Source organism: Leptodactylus fuscus, chromosome 5 (genome assembly GCF_031893055.1).
Source record: "Leptodactylus fuscus isolate aLepFus1 chromosome 5, aLepFus1.hap2, whole genome shotgun sequence".
In the NCBI taxonomy this organism is placed as follows: domain Eukaryota; kingdom Metazoa; phylum Chordata; class Amphibia; order Anura; family Leptodactylidae; genus Leptodactylus; species Leptodactylus fuscus.
The window spans coordinates 137952510-137979014 of record NC_134269.1 but is presented as its reverse complement, the minus strand read 5'-3'; the positions used below and the strand labels follow the sequence as shown (position 1 = coordinate 137979014).

Sequence of the window (26505 nt, the reverse complement as noted above, 5' to 3'; positions counted from 1 at the left end):
CTTTGTTTTTGTTTTTTTTAAAGAGGACATTTACCCACCCCCAACAAGTCCGCTCTCTACATCATCAAATAGCTTTGGCCCCAATTATTGTGGCACAGTTGGAATCTTTTCTCTAGCCCCTACAGTTCCTGAGCAATCAATACTGTTAGTTTTGGTGCCTGTTGTGCTATTTAGATTCTGTACTGTCAGGAGGGTGGTGTCAGGCAGGAGAAGACAACGGGTGTGATTCTGAGCTCTGACAATGCCTACCTGATTGGTGCACTGAATCATACCTCCCTGCCTGACACTGCCTTTCTGACATTACAAAGCTCAAATTGCACATCAGGCACCAAAACTAACTGCACTTGTTGGTCAAAAAAGGTAGAGGCTAGAAAGAAAATTCCAACTGTGCTGGAATAAGTAGAGCACCACCTATTACAGATGATAAGAACTAGAATCAGAGGAGATGGTGAATGGTACACTTTAACCCTTTCCCTGCCACCAACATATCTATACATCCTTTCAGGGTGGCACTTTTCTAGCCAAGGACGTATCTAGTACATCCTTACTACTAATGCCAATTTCTCAGGATTGGTTAGGGCTACGAAAAGGATTTTGGATTCATTTTAAAGATTAGAAATGATACCAAGGTCTTCATGATAGCCCTTTCAGATCCGGAGCAATGCACTGTTGAAAACGCTATTCAGCATTGGGATCCCATTGCAGATCACAATTCTAGAAAACCTTTTTTATTTTTATTTTTTTTTAAATTGTGATTTGCATCAAATCTGTAAGGACTAGAATACTCTCATCTTTAAAATGAATCCACAATCATCTTCATAACCCTATCCATTCCTGAGATATGGGGTTCTAAAGGGAGACAGACTACAAACTGCCTCATTTTATTGGACTCTTTACAAAGACTGTAGGAGTCAATAAGTCAAATACCCAACTCAAGACTCCTGTTTTCCCACAGCCTGACATTTTATTTTGAAGACAGAGTTGGTAATTAGTTTTTTTTTTTCTTTTTTTTTCTTTTTACCAACTTCACAGCCCTGCTTTTTACTCCAGCTTACTGAAGGTGTGTGGCTATTTGACATAAAACGCCAAAGAAACGTAGTATGAGATTGACGACTTTCTTTGTCAGTAATTATTATTATTATTGTTTGTTTATATAGCACCATTAATTCCATGGTGCTTTACATTTGGTACAGTACTGTATTGAGTTACTGCTGATGAAAACTGCATGTGTTGATCTTTGATTTAGGCTGGGGCCCCATGCAGCATTTTACAGTCACTGTGTAGTGGATGAGATTCTAGTGAATCCCATCCCCACAGTGCGGTAAAATATGCAAACACTCTGCAATTTCCAAAACAATTTCACTTTTGGAAATTGCAGCATGTCAATTATACCTATGGTAACACCAGTGGTTTCCCTATAGGCATAATTGAAGCAAACCTCTGCAAACTTTCGGTGAAAAGCACTACCTGTGATGCGTTGAACACTGCGGTTTTTCCTGCATGGCGCTATGTGGGGCCTTAGCCTCACTGCAGATTTTGCTACAGATTTATGCACTGCAAATTACCAGTGGTGAAAATTCACAGCACAAATTTACATTCACCGCAGGTCAATTTCTACTGCAAGAAAAGTCCTCCTTTAAGGGCCCCTTCACACGGCGTATACGCTGGCTGATTCTGAACATTTAAACGTTCCGAATCAGCGGCGTTTAAAACAGATCCCATTGCTTTCTATAGGAGCCAGCATACATGCGCTCCCCATAGAAATGAATGGAAAAAAGCAGCCCATTCATTTCTATGGCAAGCACATGTATGCCGGCTCCCATAGAAAGCAATGGGATCTGTTTTAAACGCCGCTGATTCGGAACGTTTACACGTTCAGAATCAGCCAGCGTATACTCCGTGTGAAGGGGCCCTAAAGGGATTCGATAATTAAAATTGTATTTTTTCTGCCTACCATGTCGGAATAGCCTTAAGAAGGCTATTCTTCTCCGGGCCGCTGTTCAGTAGAAATCCTTTTTTTTTTTTTTTGTCGGTATGCAAAAGAGTTTTCTTGCAGCACTGGGGGCGTCCCCAATGTTGCAAGAGAAATCTCCAGCACCGCCTTCATCTGGAACAGCCTCTCTTCACGTTTTCTTCCGGAGCTGGGTTTAAACTTCTAGGTCTCGGACAAACCCGACTGCTCATGCCCACCGGTCACAAGAAATAGGCTGCTTACACAGTAAACGTAAGCAGCCATTTTCTTTTGGCCAGTGGGCCTGCGCAGTTTGAACCCACCGTCAGAAGAAGACCCACAGAGAAACCGTCCCAGACAAAGATGGAGGCGGCACTGGAAAATTCTCTCGCAGCAATGGGGACGCCCCCAGTCCTGTTTGAGCACTGGGGTTCGCCCCCCGTGCTGCGAGAGAACTAATTTGCATACCGACGAAAAGCGGGATTTCTACCGTATGGCGGCCCGGAGAAGACATCTAAAGGTAGGAGAAAAATAGCCTCTTAAGACTATTCCGACATGGTAGGTAGAAAGAAAATACATTTTTAATGATAGAATCCCTTTAAATATTATCTACCTTGACCATATTGTAAATTCTGAGGATTCTTGGCTCACACATCCAGATGGAAAACATACAGCATATATAAAGTGTCTGAACATATTCTAATGCAGCCCTTGTAGCTGTCAAATGGTATATTTACAATGTCTCAGAATACAATAGCCCAACTGAAGGGAACAGAACTCTGAGGAAAGCTGTAGCTCCCTTGAGTTGACAGATCGTGACTGTGCCAGTATCGAGATCTCATCAATACAGTGGTCTGACAAGTCTGTCAGAAGATTATTTTTGAGCAAATTCATATCTAGTTAAGACAGCTAAAACAGTAAAACTGTAAATACACCGAAAGTAAATATAAAATCATACAACTATCAAGAACGTTATGTAAATGTAGAGCCAATAGGCCAGCTCAAAATAAGTTTCTAGTTTTTTGAATATAGCTTCAGTTTAATGTTTGTATCCCTCTTATAGCCAAAAAAGGATAAAGACTTTGGTAAAACGATCAGCAAGGACTTGTAATGCAGTGCAACTTAAATCTGGCAACAGCAAAAGCCAATAATTGACTCACCAGACAAATTCATACTTCAACTAAAACATAGATATTCTAGTAAGCAACTAAGTAGTATAACAAGTAGGATTCCTATGCAACTTAAAGTAAAAGGGGCTCATAAACATACTGAAAGGCTATATGACGTCATACAAATCACTCATTCAGAAGGAAGCAAAAAATAAAAATCTGTCAATCGTGAAAACCATGCACTCATGTTTATATACTTTCTACAATAGAAATAGAACTCAAAGTGGAGATCTATGGCTCTATTCAGACCACAGACAGAAACAGATCCAAAAATCAATGAACAGTTTCACTGGTGAAGTTCAAAAGTTTCAATAAGCAATGAAGAAAAGAAACCAATGACATAGCCTGGTGACTGTGCTGCTAAGGTAATAAGGATGGGCTTCAGTCCCCAAGTATTAAGCTATGGCACCTACATGGAGCCTCAGCAATGCTTCGGAAAATACCAATTCTACCAAGATCTGCAATGTCGTGGAAACAATTTTAATTTTTGATGTTTAGAAATGGCTAAACCATTCTACTATAGACAAACTTTACACAGATTGCATGTAGGCAAATACTTGTTTTACTGTAATAGTGCATAGGGAAGGAATGCATGTGCAAGGTGGGGATCTATGAGAAATGACCATTTATCTCCCCACCCATTTCCAAAGGAAAGATCACTCAATCGGGAGGTCCCGAGCAGTGTACCCTTCTGTATGATGTCAATTTGTCCTAATGGGGCATTGCATGTAATAAACATAATAGGAAACGAGAAATAAGCATTGCAATATAAAAGTTTGTACTATTGCACAAAAATAAAATCATACATATATAGATTATTTGATTTGATATGTCGCTGTATGGCTACTGCAAAGGGGGATGAAGATTATTCAGAGACATTAAAGGCATTTTCTATTTTCTAATATTTTTGATGGCCTGTCATTAGGATAGGCCATCAATATTGGATCTGCAAGGTTTGAACGGTAGAGACCCTTGCAGATCTGCTGCCCAGGAACCACACTGCTCCTGGTATGGTTTAGATGCCGGGAGCCACATTGCACAGTGGGTTTTAGCAGGTGTAAGCTACAGTTTGTACAGTGAGTGAGCAGCATGGCTCCCGGCATATAAACATACCTTGGATTAACGTCCAAGCACTGATTAACTGTTCCAGCCCCTGTCAGGGCTCTGCAGGTAAGTGCACTCTGCAGAGCCGACAGACATCACCAGTGCAGCTAAGGATCAGAGGTAGGCTAGGCCATAAATATGTGATTGGTGGGGAGGCCCCCTGGCAACCTATGCCCGCAGGGAACAGCTGTTTGAGGGTGCATCTGATTATTGTAAACCACTACTTTGTTTTTAGTGGATTTTTGTCATTTTCTTTATGTACTAATTGGCTGCACAGTGAATTAACTATGGGCCGAATCCACTAATAGTATCTAAATTTTTGACTAGAGTGAAACTTCGCCAGATTCTTCAGTGTTAGTTTCTATTTGATAAACCTGGTGTATTGTTAGACTATCTAGTTTAACTTTACACCACTTCTTAGTTGGCTTAAAAGTTCTTGGCACAATTTTGGCATACAGACTTGCAGCTTAGAGCACTTAGCCGTGATGCTACAGCTTCCTTTCAAACAAGTTAAAAAAGTGCCTAAAATAATTTTTTTTGGGGAGGGGGCACATTATGTTGCATTGTCTCCTGCTATGGTGCCAGCGGGGACACACTGCAGAGACAGATAATGAAGGAGATAGATGTTGTAAGAGCTGGAGCATTCGGGAGTTAGACAGAAGGCAGAGACTGTAAAGTAACGGTTAACCAGTGTAGATTATCACTATAGATAGTCTTTAGATAGCAGACTGCATGTAAAAAAAAAAGTTCTTTTAATCTAGTCAAACAATACCAGATTATCACAATAGCTGGATAATAAACATGGTACATGTTTAGATAGACTGACTTTACACCGCCAAAATTGTGGTACGTTTTTGGAGCATAATATTGCATCTTAAATCATGCCCTTTCCATTACAATTCTAAAAAATACTTGCAGTGTAAATCCAAAATATGATGAATAAGTATAAGTTCCATTATGGAGCTATGTGGGTCTGGTATATGAATAGAGGCTACAGTTAATATCCAATAGACTCCTCATTAAAAGGATCCCATCATTCAATCACATTTTCTTCTCATTAACAAGTCGGAATAGCCTTAAGAAAGGCTATTCTTCTCCTACCTTTCGATGTCTTCCCCCACACCGCCGCTCGCCTGATATTCCGTTTTTTGTCAGTATGTAAATGAGTTCTCTCGCAGCACTGGGGGCAGGCCCCAGTGCTAAAACAGCACTGGGGGTGTCCCCAATGCTGCCAGAGAACTCTCCAGCGCTGCCTCCTTCTTCTGGAACAAGGTCTTCACCATGTCTTCTTCCGGCGGTGTCTTCTGACTTCTAGGCCTCGGGCAAAGCCAACTGCGCATGCCCGCAGCCACAAGAAAAATGGCCGCTTCCACAGTATTGTAAGCGGCCATTTTCTCGTGACCGGCAGGCATGCGCAGTTGGCTTGCCTTAGGCCCAAGGCCTAGAAGTCAGAAGACACCGCCGGAACAAGACACGGTGAAGACCTCGTACCAAAAGATGATGGAGGCGGCGCTGGGCAGTTCTCTGGCAGCATTGGGGACGCCCCCAGTGCTGTTTGAGCGCTGGGGCCCACCCCCAGTGCTGTGAGAGAACTCATTTACATACAGACCAAAAAAAATAAATATCAGGGGAACGGCGGCACAGAGAAGAATAGCCTTTCTTAAGGCTATTCCAATGTGTTAGGGAAAAAAAAAATGTGATTGAATGATAGGTTCCCTTTAACTTCCTGATCACTTATCACAGCTGCTGTGGTTTAGATTACTGCTACAACTAGTGCCTCTTCCGCATCTTATAAATATGCGGCAATAGATCAAGAATAGGGAGACATCCAGATTTTCAATGCACACTCCATTGTTAGACAAGGCGAAAAACCTAAGGCTGTTGCAGAAACATAGCTTTTTTTGGCGCAGATTTTGCTGCGGTCATGATTTTTCTACTATTGCGGGTTTTTTAATCCAAAGCCAGGAGTGGATTGAACAGAAGGTAGAAGTATAAGTAAAATAAAAAAATAAAAAACAACGCAGCAAGATCTCCAATAAAAAAAAAAAAAAAAAAAGCTTTGTTTCTGTAACTTGGAGCCTCACTCTAAAACAATTTAATAAATGTGGTGTAAGGCATGTTTGCCACAATTAGGGTTAGTTTTTATTACTAAATTCATATTTACAAAGATTGGCTGTATTCAGATGCCGATCACATGGCCATTTGTAACGTCTATATTAGTGCTGCTAGACTGGGTTGTTACGCCTATCTGCAATTGGCAAGAATGTGTGGCCATAATACAGAGAGGTGGCTGCCCCAACTCCAAACACACAATTCACATGTACTGTCCCTTCAGACATTCAGTGATGTTTTGCTGCATATGACCTTACCATCAGTGACCACATGCAGCACTCGAAATTGTCCTACATGTTGTGCATCACACCTACGTGTTTGAAGCCCTACACTGCGCAAACACAGCTTTTCTTGTAAATTTGACTACAGTTTTTTCAGCCAAAGCCAGAAGTGGATTGAGCAGAAGGTAGACATATAAGTACTTCCTTTACAGTTCCATTCCTTTTGTAACCGTTCTAGGCTTTGCCTCAAAAAAAAAAAAAAAAAAAAAAAAAAAAAGCTACATTTTCGCAAAGTAGGCCCTTAGGCTTAAACATTTCTCGCTTTGCCCGACAATGTTTGCCAGAACTGCAGCAGAATTCTAGCACAAAATAAGACCACAAGAGGTGATATAAACTTAGTCTAAAGAAGCACTAGAAATTTCTTCCAGCATGAGCCACTGTGATAAATCCAGCACATTTTTTTTAGACTGTCTAGACTAAATTTATACGTTCTAAAAATTGGACAGGATTATCAAATCTGCACCATTGTGTGATCTCATGTTGCAGTGAAATGTTAAGGTGGCATACACTTTATAAATGCAGTCTGTAAGGTATTTCAGTAGTTCACCTTGGCTTCACGGTGTATGATCTGGTCTTTAATGTGCAGTAAAGCCAAGGTGCACTGTCCTGACTTCAGCAAAGAACTGTGGATACACCAGACATGAGACTTTGTTGGCGGCTTAGGGTCCTAATTTTGTAACAGATTATCTTTAAAATACAATTTTCTATTTGACCAATCAAATCCCAAAACCATGGTGTTAATATAGACTTTTTTTGGCCTCTACTCTCTTGGGAAGGCTTTCTATAAACTTGTTGGAATATATGTGAGAAATTAGGGCTCTGTGCAGACCACATGAGTTCCACAATACAAAGGCTGTCCGGCCTAAAATGTTACATATTAATTAGGCCAGAGAAGTGAGAAAAATAAAACAAAACCAAAGTCACCTGTCCCTGATGTTTTGGCGCCTCCCTGAGAGCTCCGGTCCTGCAGGTCCGCTGTTGTCTTCTGGCTGAGGTATCCGCTCCACCTCACAGCTGAGGAGAGTCAGCAGCCTCAAGGAGGGAACTAGAGACGCTACTACCTGTGATGTCTCCGTTTCCTTTCCTCAGGTTGCTGATTGGCCTTAGTGGTAACGTGACTGCTAAGAACAATCAGCAGCCTCAGTGGAAGAGATCTGAGACATCACAGCTGACCAGAACGCACCGCCTTGGGAGAACACTGGAGCATCGGGAACTGATGAGTAAGATTTTTTTTTCAGGGGAGATTTTCACACACCCCTCCCCTGCCCCCGGCCAAATCAGAAATTATTTAGCCTGGACAACCTCTAACTCCTTAAAGGGGTTGTGTGGGGTAAATTGATCTTTCTAATCTAAGCTAAACACCCTACTCCCTTCTGTCTACTAAAAATCTATAATTACCTAGCTCAACAGGGCAGTCATGTGACCACCCCAAGCACATTTTCCGATTTTCTGGTGAGGTTCCTTTTTCCAGAAGGAGGAAAATGGAAAATCACCTATATTAATCCACCCCATCATATCTACCTGGTTTCTAATCCAGATAATATGGGCAAGGGATGTCATTTCATCTGGGCACTCCGGCTCTATTGTGTCGATATAGGCCTAAATGTGCAATAGATCCAAAATGCCCAGATGAAGTGAAGTCCCGTGCCCTTAATATCTGTAGAGGATGACAGGTACGTATGATGGGGTGGGAGTGGAGGGTTTAATAAGTTAGGAAGGGCTAGTAGTGAGCAGGCTAGGTAGGGAAATATGGATAGGGAGGAAATGAGAGGGGAAGGTGGTGAAAGTCAGCTCTGAGTGGCCCAAGGCATCACGGTAGTTGTAGAAAAACAGAACAGGAAGTCGGCGCCAGGAGCTCACAGAGAAACTCAAAAAATCACTGAAAACAAACACTGCTAAAGATATTTGGGTGTACTGAAACTATTAATAGCCATAACAGAAAACCCCTTTAATGAATGGGCAAATCTTGGTTATACGGTTTTCAATTGTTACGGTTCTAAATCTAACATTTTTAACGTATGATGGCTTAATATTACACAGCAATGTAGTAGCAAGCCAAGAAAAAAAACTGAATGGTGAAATTCAAAAATACCCTAATTGAAACATTCTCTAAGGGTCAGTTCACACAGAGGAAAAGGAAAAAAAATTTCCCCCCCATCGCTGGCTTTTTTCGCACGGCTAGCCGTGACAGGATGACAACAATATTCCTCCGCTGAGGAATCTATCTGCGGGCCACAGCAAATAAGTGCTGCGGAAAAAAAACATGGCAGCAATGCACTGCAGTTTTTCCTGCAGCGCTTTTCACAGAAATTCTTAGAGCAACCCTCTGTGGACTTTCTGCTTCCATTTTACCTATAGGGAAACCACAATCGTTTCCATAGGTATAACTGACATGCTGCGATTTTCAAAACTGCGAGGGTATCCACTGCGTGTATTTTTTTGCAACGTGTTGATGGAATTAATTAGAAACGTAAAACGCTGTGGTTTTTGCTGTGGCATTTCCGCCACGTGGGGCCCCAGCCTAAAGGAACTGATCACAGTTGTTAGCAGCGGGTATCAGCTATATTATACAATGCTGAGCAAAACAATGCTAATCCACAGTTTAACAAAAACGTTTGTGGTTTTACCCATGCCACCCTAAGGCAAGGCTCACCCACCCTTTTAAGCTCTCTTTGGATAGGTTAGAATTTCTGTTTTTCTACAGGAAATTCACAGGGGGAAAAAAAAAAAAAAGTACAAAATGATGTTCTTTGTTGCAGAAATGCTGCAGATTTCAACACATTCTACTCCCCCCCCTCCTCCATGACCAAGGATGAAATCAGCAATGAAAATCCATACCATAAACGGACATGCTACAGATATAAAATCCACACAATCCACAGATAAAATTATGCAGCTTGTGGATGCAACTTAATAAACTCTCATTTACATTGTCAGTACTATATTAAAGGGGTTGTCCCATCTCAAGGATCCTATCTATACTGCTAGTTTATGTGGATTTAAGACTTTTCCTAAATACATTGCGTTTCCATAACCACGGACCTGGGGATGGTCTTATCTCTCCGCCCAGGACAAGTGACGTAGCTCCCTGCTCTCAGGGAGGGGGAGCTGAGTGCTCAGAGCAGCGTGTATTTCTGAGCTGTTTATCTCCCTCTTCCAGTAATCAGGTCTGCTAATTGATTTTAGCTGATAAGGGCTGAGACAGGGAGATTGTTACCTATGTACAAGGAGGTACCCAAAAGTTTCCAGAAAAGTTATTTTTGAAGCGTGTTTATTTTTTTGTACAAAATTCCTTCAATCTCCTTCAAAGTACTCTCCTTTAGCGGCAATACACTTGTCAAATCTCATCTTCCATTGTTCAAAACATTTTTTAAACCCATCTACTTTGATGTGTGCAAGCGCCTTCGTCGTTTTCCTCTTCACCTCCTCCACATCGGCGAAACGCTTCCCCTTGAGGTTCCTCTTCATTCGTGGGAATAAAAAAAAAAGTCACTGGGAGCCATATCGGGTGAATAGGGTGGGTGGGGCAAGACAGCCATGCCGTTTCTTGCCATGAAAGTGGTCACCGAGATGGCGGTGTGGGCTGGGGCATTGTCATGGTGGAAAAACCAATCACCAGACCACATTTCGGGCCTTTTTCGCCACACACTGTTGCGCCACCTCTTGAGAACCCCCAAGTAGAAAACCTGGTTGACGGTCAGACCTGTTGGAACGAATTCAGAGTGCACAATTCCTTTTGCATCAAAAAGACAAATAACCATTGTCTTCACATTCACTTGACGAGCCTTTTTAGCGCCGGGTGAGGTTGGCGTCTTCCAGTGGCTTGATTGTTGTTTGATTTCCGGGTCATAAGCATAGCACCAAGACTCACCTCCCGTAACAATTTTAGAAAAAAAATTCTGGGTCGGTTTCAGCATGTTCTTTCATGGCACGGCATGTTTCGATGCAACGCTCTTTCTGTTGATCATTCAAGAGCTGCGGCACAAACTTTGCAGCAACCCATGACATGCGCAAATCCTCTGATAAAATGCGCTGAATCGACCTCCAACTCACTCCAGACAACTCTTCGAGTTCCTCGATGGTTCGTCGTCGATCTTCACGCACGAGCTCATTGATTTTTTGGACACTTTCATCCGTTCGGGAAGTTGATGGACGTCCAGAACGTGGTTGATCATCAATTGACATTTCACCATTTTTAAAACGGGTGAACCACGAGCAAACTTGAGCTTGACACACAGAGTCATCCTTGTAAGTGATCTTCAACATTTGAACGGTTTCCGATGCTTTTTTCCCCGAGCAGAAAGCAAAACTTCACAGCCGCGTGCTGCTCATAAAACTTCTCCATGAAGAAAAACGACGGCTGGACAAAACAGCTCTTGCAAGAAAATTCACTGCGGGTAGACAGAACCTTCCGCATCAACGCCACTTGGTACACTGAGAAGGCGTGGTTGAACAAATAACTAGCTGCCGAATTGCGTACTACGAAAACTGCGCGTGCAGCAGCCTCATTCTGGAAACTTTTGGGTCCCCCCTCGTATGTAAATACAGACCTAAAACTGAGTTTAGTGCAAGCTGACTCTTGGTCCTGTAGATTTGGGATTCTCATCACCTATCAAATCCAGCTCTGCTACATCAGCTTCATATTGTGCATCTTCCAGCGATACTGTGCTAATTTATTTACAACCATCCCCTATTATTAACTGCAAACATGAACTACTATGAAGAGAGCTAGCAGAGCAAGTGAAACCCCGCCCACCAATTTACCGAGAAAACCAGGAAGTTAACAGAGCATACAGCCTGCAAGTTGGTGAGCAGGCGAGTTGGGAAAATCCCTTTAAGCTGAAGTTTTGGCATATGTGACCATACACAAAAGCAGAGTTCAAACGTGCTAACAAAGCCAAATGCATGTAAACAGATGACAAGAAAAAATCCTATTGAAACCAGTGGCCTTTTTAACCAATGGGTTTTTTTTTCCTATTTTTACCGATGGAACAGAATAATGAATAACTTTTGTGCATAAGTGAACTCGGCCTAAAATATTTCAGTAGGGTCAATCAATATTTATAGTATATGGCTTCTTATTTAACTAGCTATGCAGCAGGACTGTGGAGTCAGTAGGCCAACACTCCTTCATAAATGGCTGCCAGCCATGGTCTGTCAGAGGCAGAAAAGACACTAACTCATTAACAAGCTACTGACAATTACTATGGAAATAAATATGTAAAAAAAACACTATGAATCTAATTAACCGTATCTCTTCATTACAATGTCTAACTGCCAAGCCAAATCGGCATCACGACATAAAAGATCATTTGAAAAGCTCTCACAATTTCTGAGTGAGGGGCTTCTCCTCTCACTACTCACCGCTAGTACAGACACAGCAATGGATAGAAAGAGCTGAGAGGGACCAATGGCAGAGAATGGTAGTCGGAGACCCAATCAATGTCCCAGACCTAACCGCCATACATGCCTATCAATTCTGCACTGGCTGCATAATACATTGCACTACATAAACAGTTCACATTCACTAGAGAGACAAAAAAAAGCATAAAACAAATAAAGCTTTACCAAAAAACATTTTAAAAAAAGTTTTAAAAAAAATATTTGGTATTGGGAGGATTTTTTTTTTATTAAATCAAAACAAAGGGAGTCAATCATCGAAAAAAAAAAAAAAAACTAAACTAATAACACAGTAAAATAGCCCTTAGGGTTAAGTTCACATGGTGGAAACCTTTTCCACCGTGTGGCTTTTTCGCACAGCTAGCCAGATCAATGAGCCTAATCAGGGGGGAGTCTCGAGCCGCGGACGCCGGCTGAAGATTGAGCATGCCGCTTTTTTCCCACTAGCCAAAAAAAAAAAAAAAATTGCTTTTGGAAAAAAAACTGCTAGTGACTCCCATCGACATGAATGGGAGTTGGTTTTTCAGGCGGATTTCACGGCACAATCCGCCTGCAAAAACCTCCATGTGAACATACCCTTATAAAGGCAACTTTATTGCTGTTTGATATGCATGGTTCTTGGCATTACAGAAAAAAAAATATATATATTTATTTTTTTTTGCCATTCTTTCTGTCGCCCACTGTTGAAAAAGTCATCAGGTCTTTCCACAAAAATAAAGCTCCACAAAGTTCTGTTGACTGAAAATAATGAAGTTAGGCGTGCAAAAATATAAATAAATACATTTAGTAGAGAAAAGGATTGTTATTGTTTAAACATATTAAAACTTAAAAAAAAAAAAAACTATATACATTTATTATTGATGCACTCGGATTAACCCAGAGAAACATGTATCAGGTAATTTAAGCCACAAAGCAAATGGTGCAAATTTATTCGATAAAGTGACAGTCGTAGAATTCCTGTCTTTTTCCATTCCCTAACAGAGAGAGTTAAAAGTTAGTCAAAGCAAATATGTACCTCCCCCAATAAAAAAGTTAAAAAAATCTGTGCAAAAATCTTGTGCAACATCTTGAATCTTACAAAGCAATAAAATCATGGAACCTTACAAACTAGAAAAAAAAAAAAATCAGGCATAGAAGTGTTCTCGTGATTATGGAAGTTAAGAAATATTGCCTTCCTTTATTTATAAATATAAACCGCAGTATCTGATCCTTCAATTCTGACTTTTTTGTTTAATAAACTATCGGCAAAGGACAAGAAACAATGAGCAATTACAAAAAGAATCAGAACTCCAAATCTGGCAGTATAGGTCTATGCTGCTGTAGTCACTACAGATTCACGTGGGTAGTCAATCTAGGACAGCCAATAGGAAGGCAGCCTGAACAGTCAAAGCCCATCTAGCCAGTAATGCAAGCCCGGTGTATAAAACGTGTGTGATGACAGCCTCAGAATGTACACACTGATCTTCAGAAGTTACGTGCAAGGCAACGGATTTCCATTAGTTTATGAATGAAGCAAATAGTCACTATATTTAACACTTTGGAGAGAAAGAGTGCCCTGCTGCCTATAGCAAAATAAAGAAGTCTTTCCAGCACTCCATAAACAGGGAGTCTGTGAAAGAAGAGTCAGTGTAATATCCAAGGGAAAAATTCCAGAGCAAATTCCACATAAAATCCAAAAGGTTTATTATTTACAAATGGTAAAATCTAGAGCAGAAAACCTGTTTAGTTATGCTCAGGCCCTATTCACATATGCATTCAGCGAGTCTACTGGGGAACCACCTGAACGAAAACCTATACGCATTAAAAAGTGGTTACCTGGGAAACCTGCGGACCCTATAGACTATAATGGCGTCCGTGTAGTGTCCGCACGAAATATGTGGAGAGAAAAGTCCCGCAAGCAGCACTTTTCTCTCTAGATGATTCATGTGGAAACCACACAAACCCCATTATAGTCTATGGGGTCCGTGTGGTTTCCTTAGGCAACCGCTTTTTAATGCGTATAGGTTTAGGGATCCCCCGAACGGAACGCAAATGTGAACCGGGACTTATGTGTTTGAGTTCAGTCACCAGGTAGTAACCATGGGGCCCTTCTAACATGTTACTTTTGCCGTTACTCAATTTGTAAGTTTTTTTCCAATGTGAATTAATCTCATAATTATATTTCCTTCGCATTCGAGGTTTGCCTTGTATGCCACCTATGGAAACTAAATTCAACTTTCTTGTTAAGCATAGTTTACAAACCTTTACTCCCTGAGATACTTTTATAAATTAAGCCCAGTGATCCTAACCAAGACGTGTATAATTAAATGGGTTATCTTTACCTTAGGATAGGCCATCAATATTAGATCTGCAGTGGTCTGACAACCCAGACCCCTACAGATCACCGATACAGAGGCAGCGCAGGATAGTGCTGCAGTACAGCACTATTTAGTACAGTAAGTGCACAGTGGCTCTCCCGCACTGCTACCATTGATCTGTGAGGTTCTCGGGTGTCAGATCCCTGCAGATCTAATACTGATGGCCCATCCTGAGGATAGACCATCAATCTTAGAAATCATATAAACCCTTTAAAGAGAACCTTTCATGTCCTCCTGCACATGCTGTTTCATATACTGCTAGAAAGCCATTGGAAGAATATGCAAATCTGACTTCCATGATGTAATTAGGAAATCAGTGCCTCAGTCATGCAACCCAATAGAAGGCGCTCCCTTTAACATCATGCCGACCTTCTCAGAGGCCTTTGTTTGCAATAATGTTGGGATTTTACCAGGTAGTCTCTCAGCCAGCCGACTCCAGTGTACTCGTCCATAGCCCTGTACTGTCAAAGGGGTGTTCCTTACCGCCCAGTGATGACACTGAGCTGTGAGGAATGCGCCCCCCCCCCTCCCCTGTACAAGTACTGTCAGGAGTGGCGCTCCTCAGAAAACCCAGCTAGACTGTCAGCAACGCCCTTCTGATGGTGGACAGCGATCAGTGCCGAAACTAACAGCACCAATATTTCCAGCCCGGGGGCACATAACGGGAAAGCCGACAGTACGCTGAATTCAGCGCACCATTGGCTTTCCAGTGGTATACAAAACTGCATGTGCAGGACAAGAAAGGTCCCCTTTAATATATTCATGAGCTTGTTTAGCTTAAAAAATAGGGATAAACAAACCACCACAACATGCAATTTTTCATGGTCATTAAAAGTAGCATATGAAAAGTGGGCTACTGCGTTTTGGGATTTCACCCATTTCCTAGTATTTTAATTACAATGCATAAACAAGAAATTCTCCACAATTATAACATCTCTGAAATCAAGCATTGTCCTTTGTTTTTAAGGACAGAGTAATGAAAAGACACGAGGAAAGGGACTAAATAACACAAAAACTGCTAAATCTCTGCTAACAGTTGAAACTATATATCTGTCACTAGAAAGTCAGTGGAAAATAAATAAAAAGCTACACAATGACTATGTAACTATGAAACTAGCAACAGCAATTCCACAAACTGCAGAGAGGCAGACACTGACCATGGCTACACTAACAAGCAGAGTAAACAAACATACAAATAGAATGCAAAACCATATCCAAATTTCCAAAAACCTAGCAGGTTGTCAACATTTGAAGCCTATTAGGTGTGCAAAGATTTAATGTCTATGAGAACTATAGATAAAGTCTTAACAGGATCTTCCCATAAACTTAACCATTTTTAAACAAATGGAATTAAAAGTTAAAGATTTATGCAAATATGAATACAAATTTCAGAGCGTTTTAAAGATTTTTTTTCTAATCATCTTAGGGGTGACAGTAAATGCTTTCCTTATTGTGCTTGGATTAGCTTTTCATACAAGCAGTGTCCCTGCCTGATAACCTGTCCACAATAAGGAAATCATGGCTGGGTTTCTGACAAGTTGCAGACCATTCATGACCGCATCCACAGGCAAACTATCTAGATAAAAGACTATCAACAACTAAGATGAATTTAAAAAATCTTGAAAATTCTGAACAATTGTTCATTATATTTACGAACAGGTTTACAAATGGCAGCCTAGTAAGCTCCTCTCTAGACAGCCTGGATAAGAGAAAACGTACAAGAGATAGGCTAAAGAGACAATAACACACTAATGCACTGTAAAATGATGATGTAGAGAACAGATTGGAATCCCCCCATCTTGCATGGACCTGTACAGTGTCTTTCATCTATTAATCCTTACTTAAAAATCAGAATTCAATATAAAAGTAAAGGACACTCACCGCAGGTAATACTGTTTGAGAGCAAAGGCAGCATTGGAGCAACCCCGAGGGAAGCTGAACTCTTCTACTATTTCTCCCCACTGGTTCTTCTCCGAGACCTAGGGTGTAAAGCAGAGAGTAGTAGTAGCTGGAGTGATAGGTGAAGTAGTGCAGAGTGTCCCTAGTGCCTCCTCCACAGCACAGCTGCAATTGTCAGAGACAGGGAGGGAAGCCCCGGAGTGCCGGGGGAGGGCGGGAGCAGCACACCGGCTCCTGCCCGCCTCTCTATTACACCTCCAAGCCCCACAACAAGCGTATATACCTCACCGGACCGAACCCGGAGCACACAACACGCCGTGCTATGCTCGTACACAGGAGGCGGAGGAGGGCGGGCAGAGGCGCTGGGAGTGAGGCCGGAGCCGTGTGTGCCCTCCTCCCGCCTCGGCGCCGTGCTCTGGGGACGATTAGCGATGTGTAAGGCATTGCCCGCTAATTTTGACTTGCACGGAGAGTAGACAGTGAGGGGAAGCTGCACACATGGAGCCGCGGCAGGCCGGCCCGCTAGCGGTATAGACTGGGGCCTGGAGGTGCCTGCAGCCACGGGAGGCCTACTAGGCCCATACACCCTGCCTGGGAAGTCATTGTAAACACAGGGCCCACATGGACGCAGCTCCTGCCAGGTTACACGGCCAGGATGAGAGAGTGAATAACAGACACCGGTGCCCTGGATGTGGGACACTAATACTTAGTATAGGAACACTGGGTGCTGCTGAGCCATCATGTACACACACTGAAAGGGTTAATATACACATATACACGCAGCAGGTTCTCATGTACAGACTGTGTATACAGGTACTGATGCCATATACATACTGCAGGCTCCATCGTGTACAAACTACAATGTATACAGGACATATATATTTATTACATACAGACAACAACGTATACAGGAACTGATCTGGTGCCCTATGTACAATTTACAGCATATCCCCCCTTCATGCCATGTATTAGCCGCTTGTGAATAGACAGTAGGGCAGCCGACTACTTATACAGCTACTGATCCAATATCATATGTAATATATACAGTAGACTCCTGTTGTAAACAGGAACTGATTCAATCCCTGTATACATCATGTTATCTGAGTAATAAGGATAACATTATGTGGGAAACCATATGGTCCAGGTTTCTGGCCTAGTTGGGTATTAATATGGAGCATCTTTGGCAAACTTGATGATTCAGGAGCACTTTGCACCAATTGGGAACTTTATGAAGATTTGTGCAGGTAGCGCCAGTCCTAAATTTCCCTTGGTGTATACAGGAATTGATCTGGTGCCATATACTATATACTGCAGGCTTCCCCTGACATGCTGACTGTGCTTGTAGACAGATAATAAGGCGTGTATCACAGAACTAACTACAGTATAACAAGGAGTATTTCCTACTGGATGTCTAGGGAAAAGAAGATTTCTACACTAACAAGATTATGCTCAGCCCTTGCAAGTACCTGCAGAGAACTCACAATAATATTCCAAGTTATGGATAATAGATTACTGGAGATGGGGCTCTCATCCAGGGATTTTTCCCTACAATTAGGAAAATTATTCTATTGCCTTATGGTTGTTTTACCGTGTGTTTGGTACATATGGATAGATACTGTGCCATGTAAAGCATGTACAGCAGGTTCATCCTTCCTATGTCCCTACTACTGCAGCTAAATAGGAAGAGTCAGACAGTGTGTTGTGAATATAGGAATTCATCTGGTGCCCTATAGAATTTGTGCAGCAGGTTTACAGGTCAGCAGTTAAAACACATGGACGGTTCCTTACCTTTGCAAAACCTCCCAAAGTAGTGACCCTGGTGTAGAGTGAGTGCAGGTCCAACTCTCTGCCCCCAACTGCAGGAATCTTCCGGAAGCGTGACCTGCAGAAATATGGACAGACGTGAAGACTAGTGGTGGGCTCAGGCAAACAAGCATTCAGCATATCCTTGTTACAGATTACCTTTCAGTAAATGATATAACACAAGTTATAACTTTGCTGCTTTTCTTATGTTCACATGAATTTTGCAGCGGAACCTGCTATCCAAAGTCAGTCACAGAAATCCACCTGCCTTTGGCAGAAAGATTTCCTACTCCCATTTACTTTACAGGGATATCCAGGGAAAATCTTCCAAAAGTTCAGGCAGGACACTTCTATCTACTATCTGACTATTCATCCAGTGGAAGAAGAAGCATCTGCTTCCCATGGATACGCATAGGAAGCAAACATTTGTGGCAGTTCCACTGCAATAATTCCAGTGTGAATATACACTTACATGTGCTTTCCTAAAATTAGCACCTAGCCTCAGGCCTGAAAAGTCACATATCCAAGTAAACAGTGCAGCCAACTGACTGACCATCCATCTAATGTGTATATGGTCCAACCAACTTGACCAGTTGGATTTGAACCAATTTTTTTTTCCAAGGTGATAAGCCACAGCCTGGCATGGTTATTTCCACTCTGCCTATCCAAAAGACATGCATACTTGGCTAAGTGTGTGTGTGGGGGGGGTATGCAGATATCAGGTGAGGTAGCTATCAGCGAAACAACTATCTTACATATAGGAGCGGCTGAGGATCACTGATCTCCTACCCAGGCACAACACCAGCACCATAACCTATCTCAAGCACGAGACATATAGATAGATAGATAGATAGATAGATAGATAGATAGATAGATAGATAGATAGAGGCTCTCAAATTCCACAACAGCATGTCTATACTTCAAATAAAGTACATGGACACACAACACGTCATCCATATACATTGGGGGGGGGGGGGGGGGGTTACATCCTGAAACATCTTAGATCTCAAGGATCACAGCAGTACAGATGATGCTGTGTTTACAACAGTGTTGGAAGGCAGTTTTTTCTATTAAAAAAGTATGGCCACCATAATAGAAAGCCAACGGGGACCTTTATAGTCAATGAGGTCCATTTGGCTCAACTAATGTCCATCATGTGACAGATCCTGCACTGCCATTATTTTCATTGTTTTGTTCCTACAAGAGGACAGAAAATGGAAATACAAACACTAATGTTCACTTGACCAGTAAATAAACACAGCTTAGCCTGGGGTCACATGTCCACATACATAGACTTCAATGTACGCAGCTCCTCTGTTGGCAGAAATGCATGCTGGGCTTTAAGAATATATATATATATACACTAATATTACTCTAGGACCGTGGTGGCGAACCTATAGCACAGGTGCCGACGTGGCACTTAGAGTCCTCTCTGTGGGCACCCACAGGTAGAGCACATTGTACTGTGTGGGCCCCATTCACTATTTATATCACACAGTATTTGTTTTATAGCAGATGTGATATCAGTACAGGCCGTAATAACATTACACGGTCACTATAAAACAGATCCTTTGCAATGTAAATAGTGAACATTAATTGTTCAAAGTACCAAAGGCCTTTACCTCTCAGTACTAAGTTGTTTTCATCATTGAAGGCTCTGTAATGCCCCTTTCACGCCCGTAACTGTCCACAATTGTGGGATCCACACAGTACTAAGGTTAAATTGCCGTGTTGGTACTTTGTAACATATTATTGGATTGCAGTTTGGGCACTCTGCCTCTAATTAAGGGTGCCTTGACGTGGAGTAACGCTCCGCGCATTTTGCTACATTTTACATGTGTAAAAATACACATGTAAAATGTAGTAAGCCATTGAGTTCAATGTTTTTTTTCTGTATAACCCACGTCATTTTGTGCACGCAATTTTGCGCGTGCAAAATGATGCGCGTTATACGAAAACAAACATTGAACTCAATGGCTTACTACATTTTACACGTGTATTTTTACACATGTAAAATGTAGCAAAATGCGGAGCGTTACTAGGTGTGAAGGCACCCTAAAAGGGTCACCATTACTGCTCTAGGATATCTGTAACCGTAAATTGGTGTCCTCTTTTACATGAATAAAACATATAGGCTACTGAAAGGAACGTGGAAAAGTTTATGTGGAAATACAACAAATATGGTACCACATACACTAGTAATACGGTATCAATGATCTACCAAAAATATATTAGGATATTAAGAAGTGAAGATGTGAAATCAAGAAGATATTATTGACCGGAATCTAAATGTGGCCCTCTAAGGTCACGTGGCAGTATTTTTGTTATTTTTGAAAGCTTTACGTTATACACGGTAGGCTCTACTCCTGATTTAAATACACCGTCCACTGTAAAAGAGTACTAAGGACCTGGGTAAACTATACATTTTGGGCTCAAGAGTCAATGTAAATGTAGTGTTATGAGTACAGACTTCTGCCAGAGTGTAGCTGTTGGGCCTGACTCTACTGACAGCCAAGTCAAGCCTATGAGGAGTTTTGCTACCAAGAAACACCTGACCAAACACATGTGGTACAACATTGCCCAGCTCCTCCAAACTCATCATAACACACTACATCATGCCAAATGAATCAAGTACAGCTCCAGACCATAAAAAAGACCATAATGAATCCCAAAACAAGGTAATAGTCTACAGATGGTGCAGGCTATGTAACCTGTAATTTAATAAACTGGCTGTCATGGCTGAAATAATGGAGCCCTGCTGTATCCTAATCTATGATCAATGATATCACCAAGAACCGCCTGATCGCTCCCAACATGTGAACATAGAAAAGGGAATTAAAGTGGCAGGCTATGCTGAGAGTTGTAGTGTTCCAGGAGCTGGGGAGCCCCATGTAATGGGAGATACATAGAGGCAGTAATGTCTGGGGGAGTTAAAGTGGCAGGCTATGCTGAGAGTTGTAGTGTTCCAGGAGCTGGGGAGCCCCATGTAGTGGGAGATACATAGAGGCAGTAATGTCTGGGGGAGTTAAAGTGGCAGGCTATGCTGAGAGTTGTAGTGTTCCAGGAGCTGGGGAGCCCCATGTAGTGGGAGATACATAGAGGCAGTAATGTCTGGGGGAGTTAAAGTGGCAGGCTATGCTGAGAGTTGTAGTGTTCCAGGAGCTGGGGAGCCCCATGTAGTGGGAGATACATAGAGGCAGTAATGTCTGGGGGAGTTAAAGTGGCAGGCTATGCTGAGAGTTGTAGTGTTCCAGGAGCTGGGGAGCCCCATGTAGTGGGAGATACATAGAGGTAGTGATGTCTGGGGTCCAGGCACATAGTAAATAACATTCCAGCATGCACGAGTGACGAGCTCCACAAGTTGTCCTGGCTGCAGCCTCCAGTCTATGACATCAGGTAACCCCAGCATCTCACACTAACCACAACTTCCATCCAGTAAGGCAGCACTGGGGACTCCCCTTCTGCCCCCACACATAAGGTAACATGTACACAGGCAGGGGCTCAGGCTCACAGGCCGGATGTACACATGACACTAGCCTACAAGTGGAGTCCATGTGCAGGGTTTCCCTCCATAGAGGAATAAACACGGTGAGCCCCCAGCTCCCCTCCCCCGCCCGCCCGGTGATCCTCTCAGTCCCGCTGCATGTGCAGCACTCTCACCCTCTGCTCTCATGGAACTGCCGCAGCTCATCCAGGAAAGCCTGCCCCTTCCTCCGCTGATCGGGCTCCGATTTGACCGTCGAGTTCGACATCGTACGACCTGGCCGCAGAAGACAGGGCAACCCCGGGTGTCCTCAAATAACCGATTAGTGATGTCGAGGGGTAGAGAGCGTTACAGAGTTAATGCGGGAGGCAAAGCGGCTCGGAGGCGAGGGGGTGGCGGCCTCCCGCTCCTCGGCTCTCAGGAGAGGAGGGAGCCAGCGGCCGGCCCGATCCCGCTCATGGACCGCACAGGAGGCGCTGGCAGGAGCGGGGGAGCCGGTTCAGGGGGGAGAGGGGGGACACGGAAAAGTTCAGGCCGCGGGCACAGAGGGGGATTTCACGGCGGTAACTGTGAGGTGACGGCGGAGGGTCGGCCCGCTGTTCACCGGCCACCTCGTTCTCACGGTCCCCCTTCTTCAGCACGGACACCCGGCTGATTGTAGCCTGACACGGAGCATGTTTTGCCGGGCCGCTGCGGGCTCCCCAGTCTCCCTTTGTGTTAGTGCCTTATGCCGCCGGCTGGGATCCGTGTGCGCTGTTGTCCGCTGCCTCCTCCGGTCTCCTCTCGGTGCCTTCTCTCTCATGTACCCGCGCAAAGGCGGCTGAGCTTAGCTGCCGCGGAATCGAGCGCTCCTCACTCTGCTTCACAGACAAAAAGACCTAAGGCCGCGGCGGCCACTGCTGCTCCTGCTGCTGGTGGTGGTGGTGAGGGGGGCAAAAAGCGCAGAACAGCGACCCCTTAGCGTCGGCCGCAGGTACTACAAGCCGGGCCTGTACCTCGCAGAGAGAGAGCGCGACCCCGAGACATGCTCGCGTACGTACCGGTGGAGAAGGGACGACGTGCCCGAGCACGAGGGGGAACCACTGAGGAGGGGGACGGGGACTCGTGTGCGCGCTTCTATCGGGCACTGTGGCGCGGTCGCGGCGGGAAACAATAGGAAGGAAAAGCGGAGCTTGTGTGCTCTCTTAGGGGAGGTGAATAAAGTGACGACAGCGGTAGAGGACGAACCAAATTCTCACAACATCAACTCGACCGTTGGGACCGTCAAGGGATCGTGGTAAAAGAGTCGTGTTTTTTTTTTTTTTTTCAAACTGTAGACGTCATGCGCTTCTTTTCTGGTTAGTTTGTTTTGACTAGCAGTGTAGAGTCCATGTGGACAGCGGAGCCGAGGAGTCAAAGCTGCGCACAGCCGATATAAGCGGGGATATACACATGGGAATACAGAAGGGGCGAAATATAGTGAAATGTGACAGAAAAGGGGTGTAATGTACCTTAGAACACGCTGTGTCTCCTAGCCACGGATCTGTGCCATATTGTGGTAGTGCAGCTGTGGCTAGGACGCCATAAGATGTGCTACCTATGGCGTGCAGCCTGGGCCTGTTCATATGTTACATTTTTCACCATTTACATAACAATGTAATATAAATGGATACACTATATACAAAAAGTGCACAAATAACTCGGAGCATTTGTGTAACTAGTAGTGAGGCAGCAGTGTGTGGAGGAGCTGGCAGAAACCTGTCCGCTCACCACTTATTGCTAATGGGTGTACACATGTCCCTGGCAGGTAAGGCCGGGTCACACTGCTGTTATTTAACCACTTCAGTACTGGGCCAATGTTTGTTTCTGGATCGGCACATTTTCAAGTTTCTTTTGTATGCAGTTTTGAGGGCTGTAATATTTTTATCATTTGGGCTATGTAACTAATTTCTGTGTCTTTTTTCGGTGACACATAGGGTTATATTTCTATATTTTTATTTTTCAATGTTTTTAATTTTTTTTATATCTGGGAAAATATAATTAAAACAAGAGGGATATCGTGTCAGTTTTTCAATTTTCATTTTTTATTTTATTTTTTTAATAGCACGAAGTGCTCAGTGGTGAACCTAGCCTCTGTGTTGTCTGAGGTGGATGATCAAAAGACGTCCTCCCTTCCTCTCTGGACTGAATAATGGTAATACTAGTGGTAACATTAAAGAGGACCTTTCATCAGATCGGGCACATGCAGTTTTATATACTGCTGGAAAGCTGACAGTGCGCTGAATTCAGCGCACTGTCGACTTTCCCAATCTGTGCCCGGTGTAAAGCGCTATCGGTCCCGGTACCGTAGCGCTTTACAGTCAGAAGGGCGTTTCTGACACTTAGCCAGGGACGCCCTTCTGCCCAGCAGCGCCTATCGCGCTGTACAGTGTGAGCGGGGAGGAACGCCCCCTCCCTCTGCTCACACAGCTCGTCCATAGACGAGTATTATCAGGAGCGGGAGGGGGGAGTTCCTCCCCGCTCCACAGCACAGCGCGATAGGCACTGCTGGGCAGAAGGGCGTCCCTGGCTAACTGTCAGAAACGCCCTTCTGACTGTAAAGCGCTACGGTATCGGGACTGGTAGCACTTTACCCAGGGCACAGATCGGGAAAGCTCCCACTACCAACCTGCCCTCCAGTCCAGAAAAACCAGCCCATGTTATGGTTACCAAAAAGAGCCCTAGCAGACTATCTTCTGCTAAAGCAGCACTTCTGGGTTTCCTTCACCTCGCCTGGCTGAGGAAACCAGGCGAGATATACACCCCATCCTCCACTTTATCTTACACTTTACCACAATATATATATACACTCACCGGCCATTTTATTAGGTACACCATGCTAGTAACGGGTTGGACCCCCTTTTGCCTTCAGAACTGCCTCAATTCTTCGTGGCATAGATTTAACAAGGTGCTGGAAGCATTCCTCAGAGATTTTGGTCCATATTGACATGATGGCGTCACACAGTTGCCGCAGATTTGTCGGCTGCACATCCATGATGCGAATCTCCCGTTCCACCACATCCCAAAGATGCTCTATTGGATTGAGATCTGGTGACTGTGGAGGCCATTGGAGTACAGTGAACTCATTGTCATGTTCAAGAAACCAGTCTGAGATGATTCCAGCTTTATGACATGGCGCATTATCCTGCTGAAAGTAGCCATCAGATGTTGGTACATTGTGGTCATAAAGGGATGGACATGGTCAGCAACAATGCTCAGGTAGGCTTTGGCGTTGCAACGATGCTCAATTGGTACCAAGGGGCCCAAAGAGTGCCAAGAAAATATTCCCCACACCATGACACCACCACCACCAGCCTGAACCGTTGATACAAGGCAGGATGGATCCATGCTTTCATGTTGTTGACGCCAAATTCTGACCCTACCATCCGAATTTCGGAGCAGAAATCGAGACTCATCAGACCAGGCAAGGTTTTTCCAATCTTCAATTGTCCAATTGTGCAAATTGTAGCCTCAGTTTCCTGTTCTTAGCTGAAAGGAGTGGCACCCGGTGTGGTCTTCTGCTGCTGTAGCCCATCTGCCTCAAAGTTCGACGTACTGTGCGTTCAGAGATGCTCTTCTGGCTACCTTGGTTGTAACGGGTGGCTATTTGAGTCAATGTTGCCTTTCTATCAGCTTGAACCAGTCTGGCCATTCTCCTCTGACCTCTGGCATCAACAACGCATTTCCGCCCACAGAACTGCCGCTCACTGGATGTTTTTTCTTTTTCGGACCATTCTCTGTAAACCCTAGAGATGGTTGTGCGTGAAAATCCCAGTAGATCAGCAGTTTCTGAAATACTCAGACCAGCCCTTCTGGCACCAACAACCATGCCACGTTCAAAGGCGCTCAAATCACCTTTCTTCCCCATACTGATGCTCGGTTTGAACTGCAGGAGATTGTCTTGACCATGTCTACATGCCTAAATGCACTGAGTTGCCGCCATGTGATTGGCTGATTAGAAATTAAGTGTTAACGAGCAGTTGGACAGGTGTACCTAATAAAGTGGCCGGTGAGTGTATGTCCCACAGCAGCCCCTGCAATTTTAATTATGCCCCACAGTGGCACAATAGACTGTGGTGTATAATAGAGGTTGCAGGGGGCCGCTGTGAGGCATAATAGAGGTTGCTAGGATTAACACCGGACCCAGGCAAGATGAGTAACAGTGTTTATTATGTTCCCTCACCTTCCCTGGGGCTCCTATTATTATACTCGGGGGTCTATAAAGACCCCCGAGTATAATAATAGTGGTATTGGGATCGCGGCCTAGGTCTGGGCCTGCTCACGGCCGCCCCCCATGTCCTATAGCAGAAGGGGAAGAGGGGGTTATGTAAAAGTGTAGCTATCTAATGTCATAGATTCTAGGGTTAAGGGCCAGTTCACACGGAGTAAACTGGCGCGCAATCTGGCACGTATACACGTGTCAGAGTTTACAGTATGCGCTCTTGCACAAATACTTATAGTGAAAGTAGAGTGTGTAAGGAGCCCAATTCACCTAAAGCCTGCTGAGTGCTTTTTAATAGTCTCATTGCAGATAGCTTTAATACTTCTAGGCTAAGTCTGACCTGTTGTACATGTCTGCCATTTTTTATAAAACAAAATCATCATTAGAATTTCATTACTGTGATGCATCAGCTGTGACTAATAAGCTCCACCCCTGTAAAACCCAAAATCATATGTTGTAAGTATCTTAAGATGATGCTGTGCATGTTTCATAAATATGGCTCTCACTTCCTTTAATTGCGTCCAGGACCTTTTTTGCAAGGTTTCTACTTACCCTATTTGACTGAAAATGTATACATACCTCAAATAATGATGAATTTCAAGTGTTCCAATCACAATCATTGTGGGAGGAGGTAGTACAATTTCTATAAGTATACATGGAAGTGAAGAGCTCAGTGATTTATAACATGATACTGTTATAGGGTGG

General features: G+C 43.6%; 1 protein-coding gene across 2 annotated transcripts in view; it reads right to left on the bottom strand.

Moving 5' to 3' along the window:
- Positions 1-22475, bottom strand: part of ARID2 (AT-rich interaction domain 2) — a 71271-nt gene extending 48796 nt beyond the window's left edge. For both annotated transcript variants that reach the window (XM_075274313.1, XM_075274314.1), the window contains exons 1-3: positions 21737-22475; positions 18062-18155; positions 16256-16353 (exon numbers count right to left, since the gene is read on the bottom strand). In XM_075274313.1, coding sequence (XP_075130414.1) covers positions 16256-16353; positions 18062-18155; positions 21737-21828 — 284 coding nt within the window. In that variant the 5' untranslated portion in view covers positions 21829-22475. The remainder of the gene's footprint in view (positions 1-16255; positions 16354-18061; positions 18156-21736) is intronic.
- Between the last annotated feature and the right edge of the window lie 4030 nt (positions 22476-26505).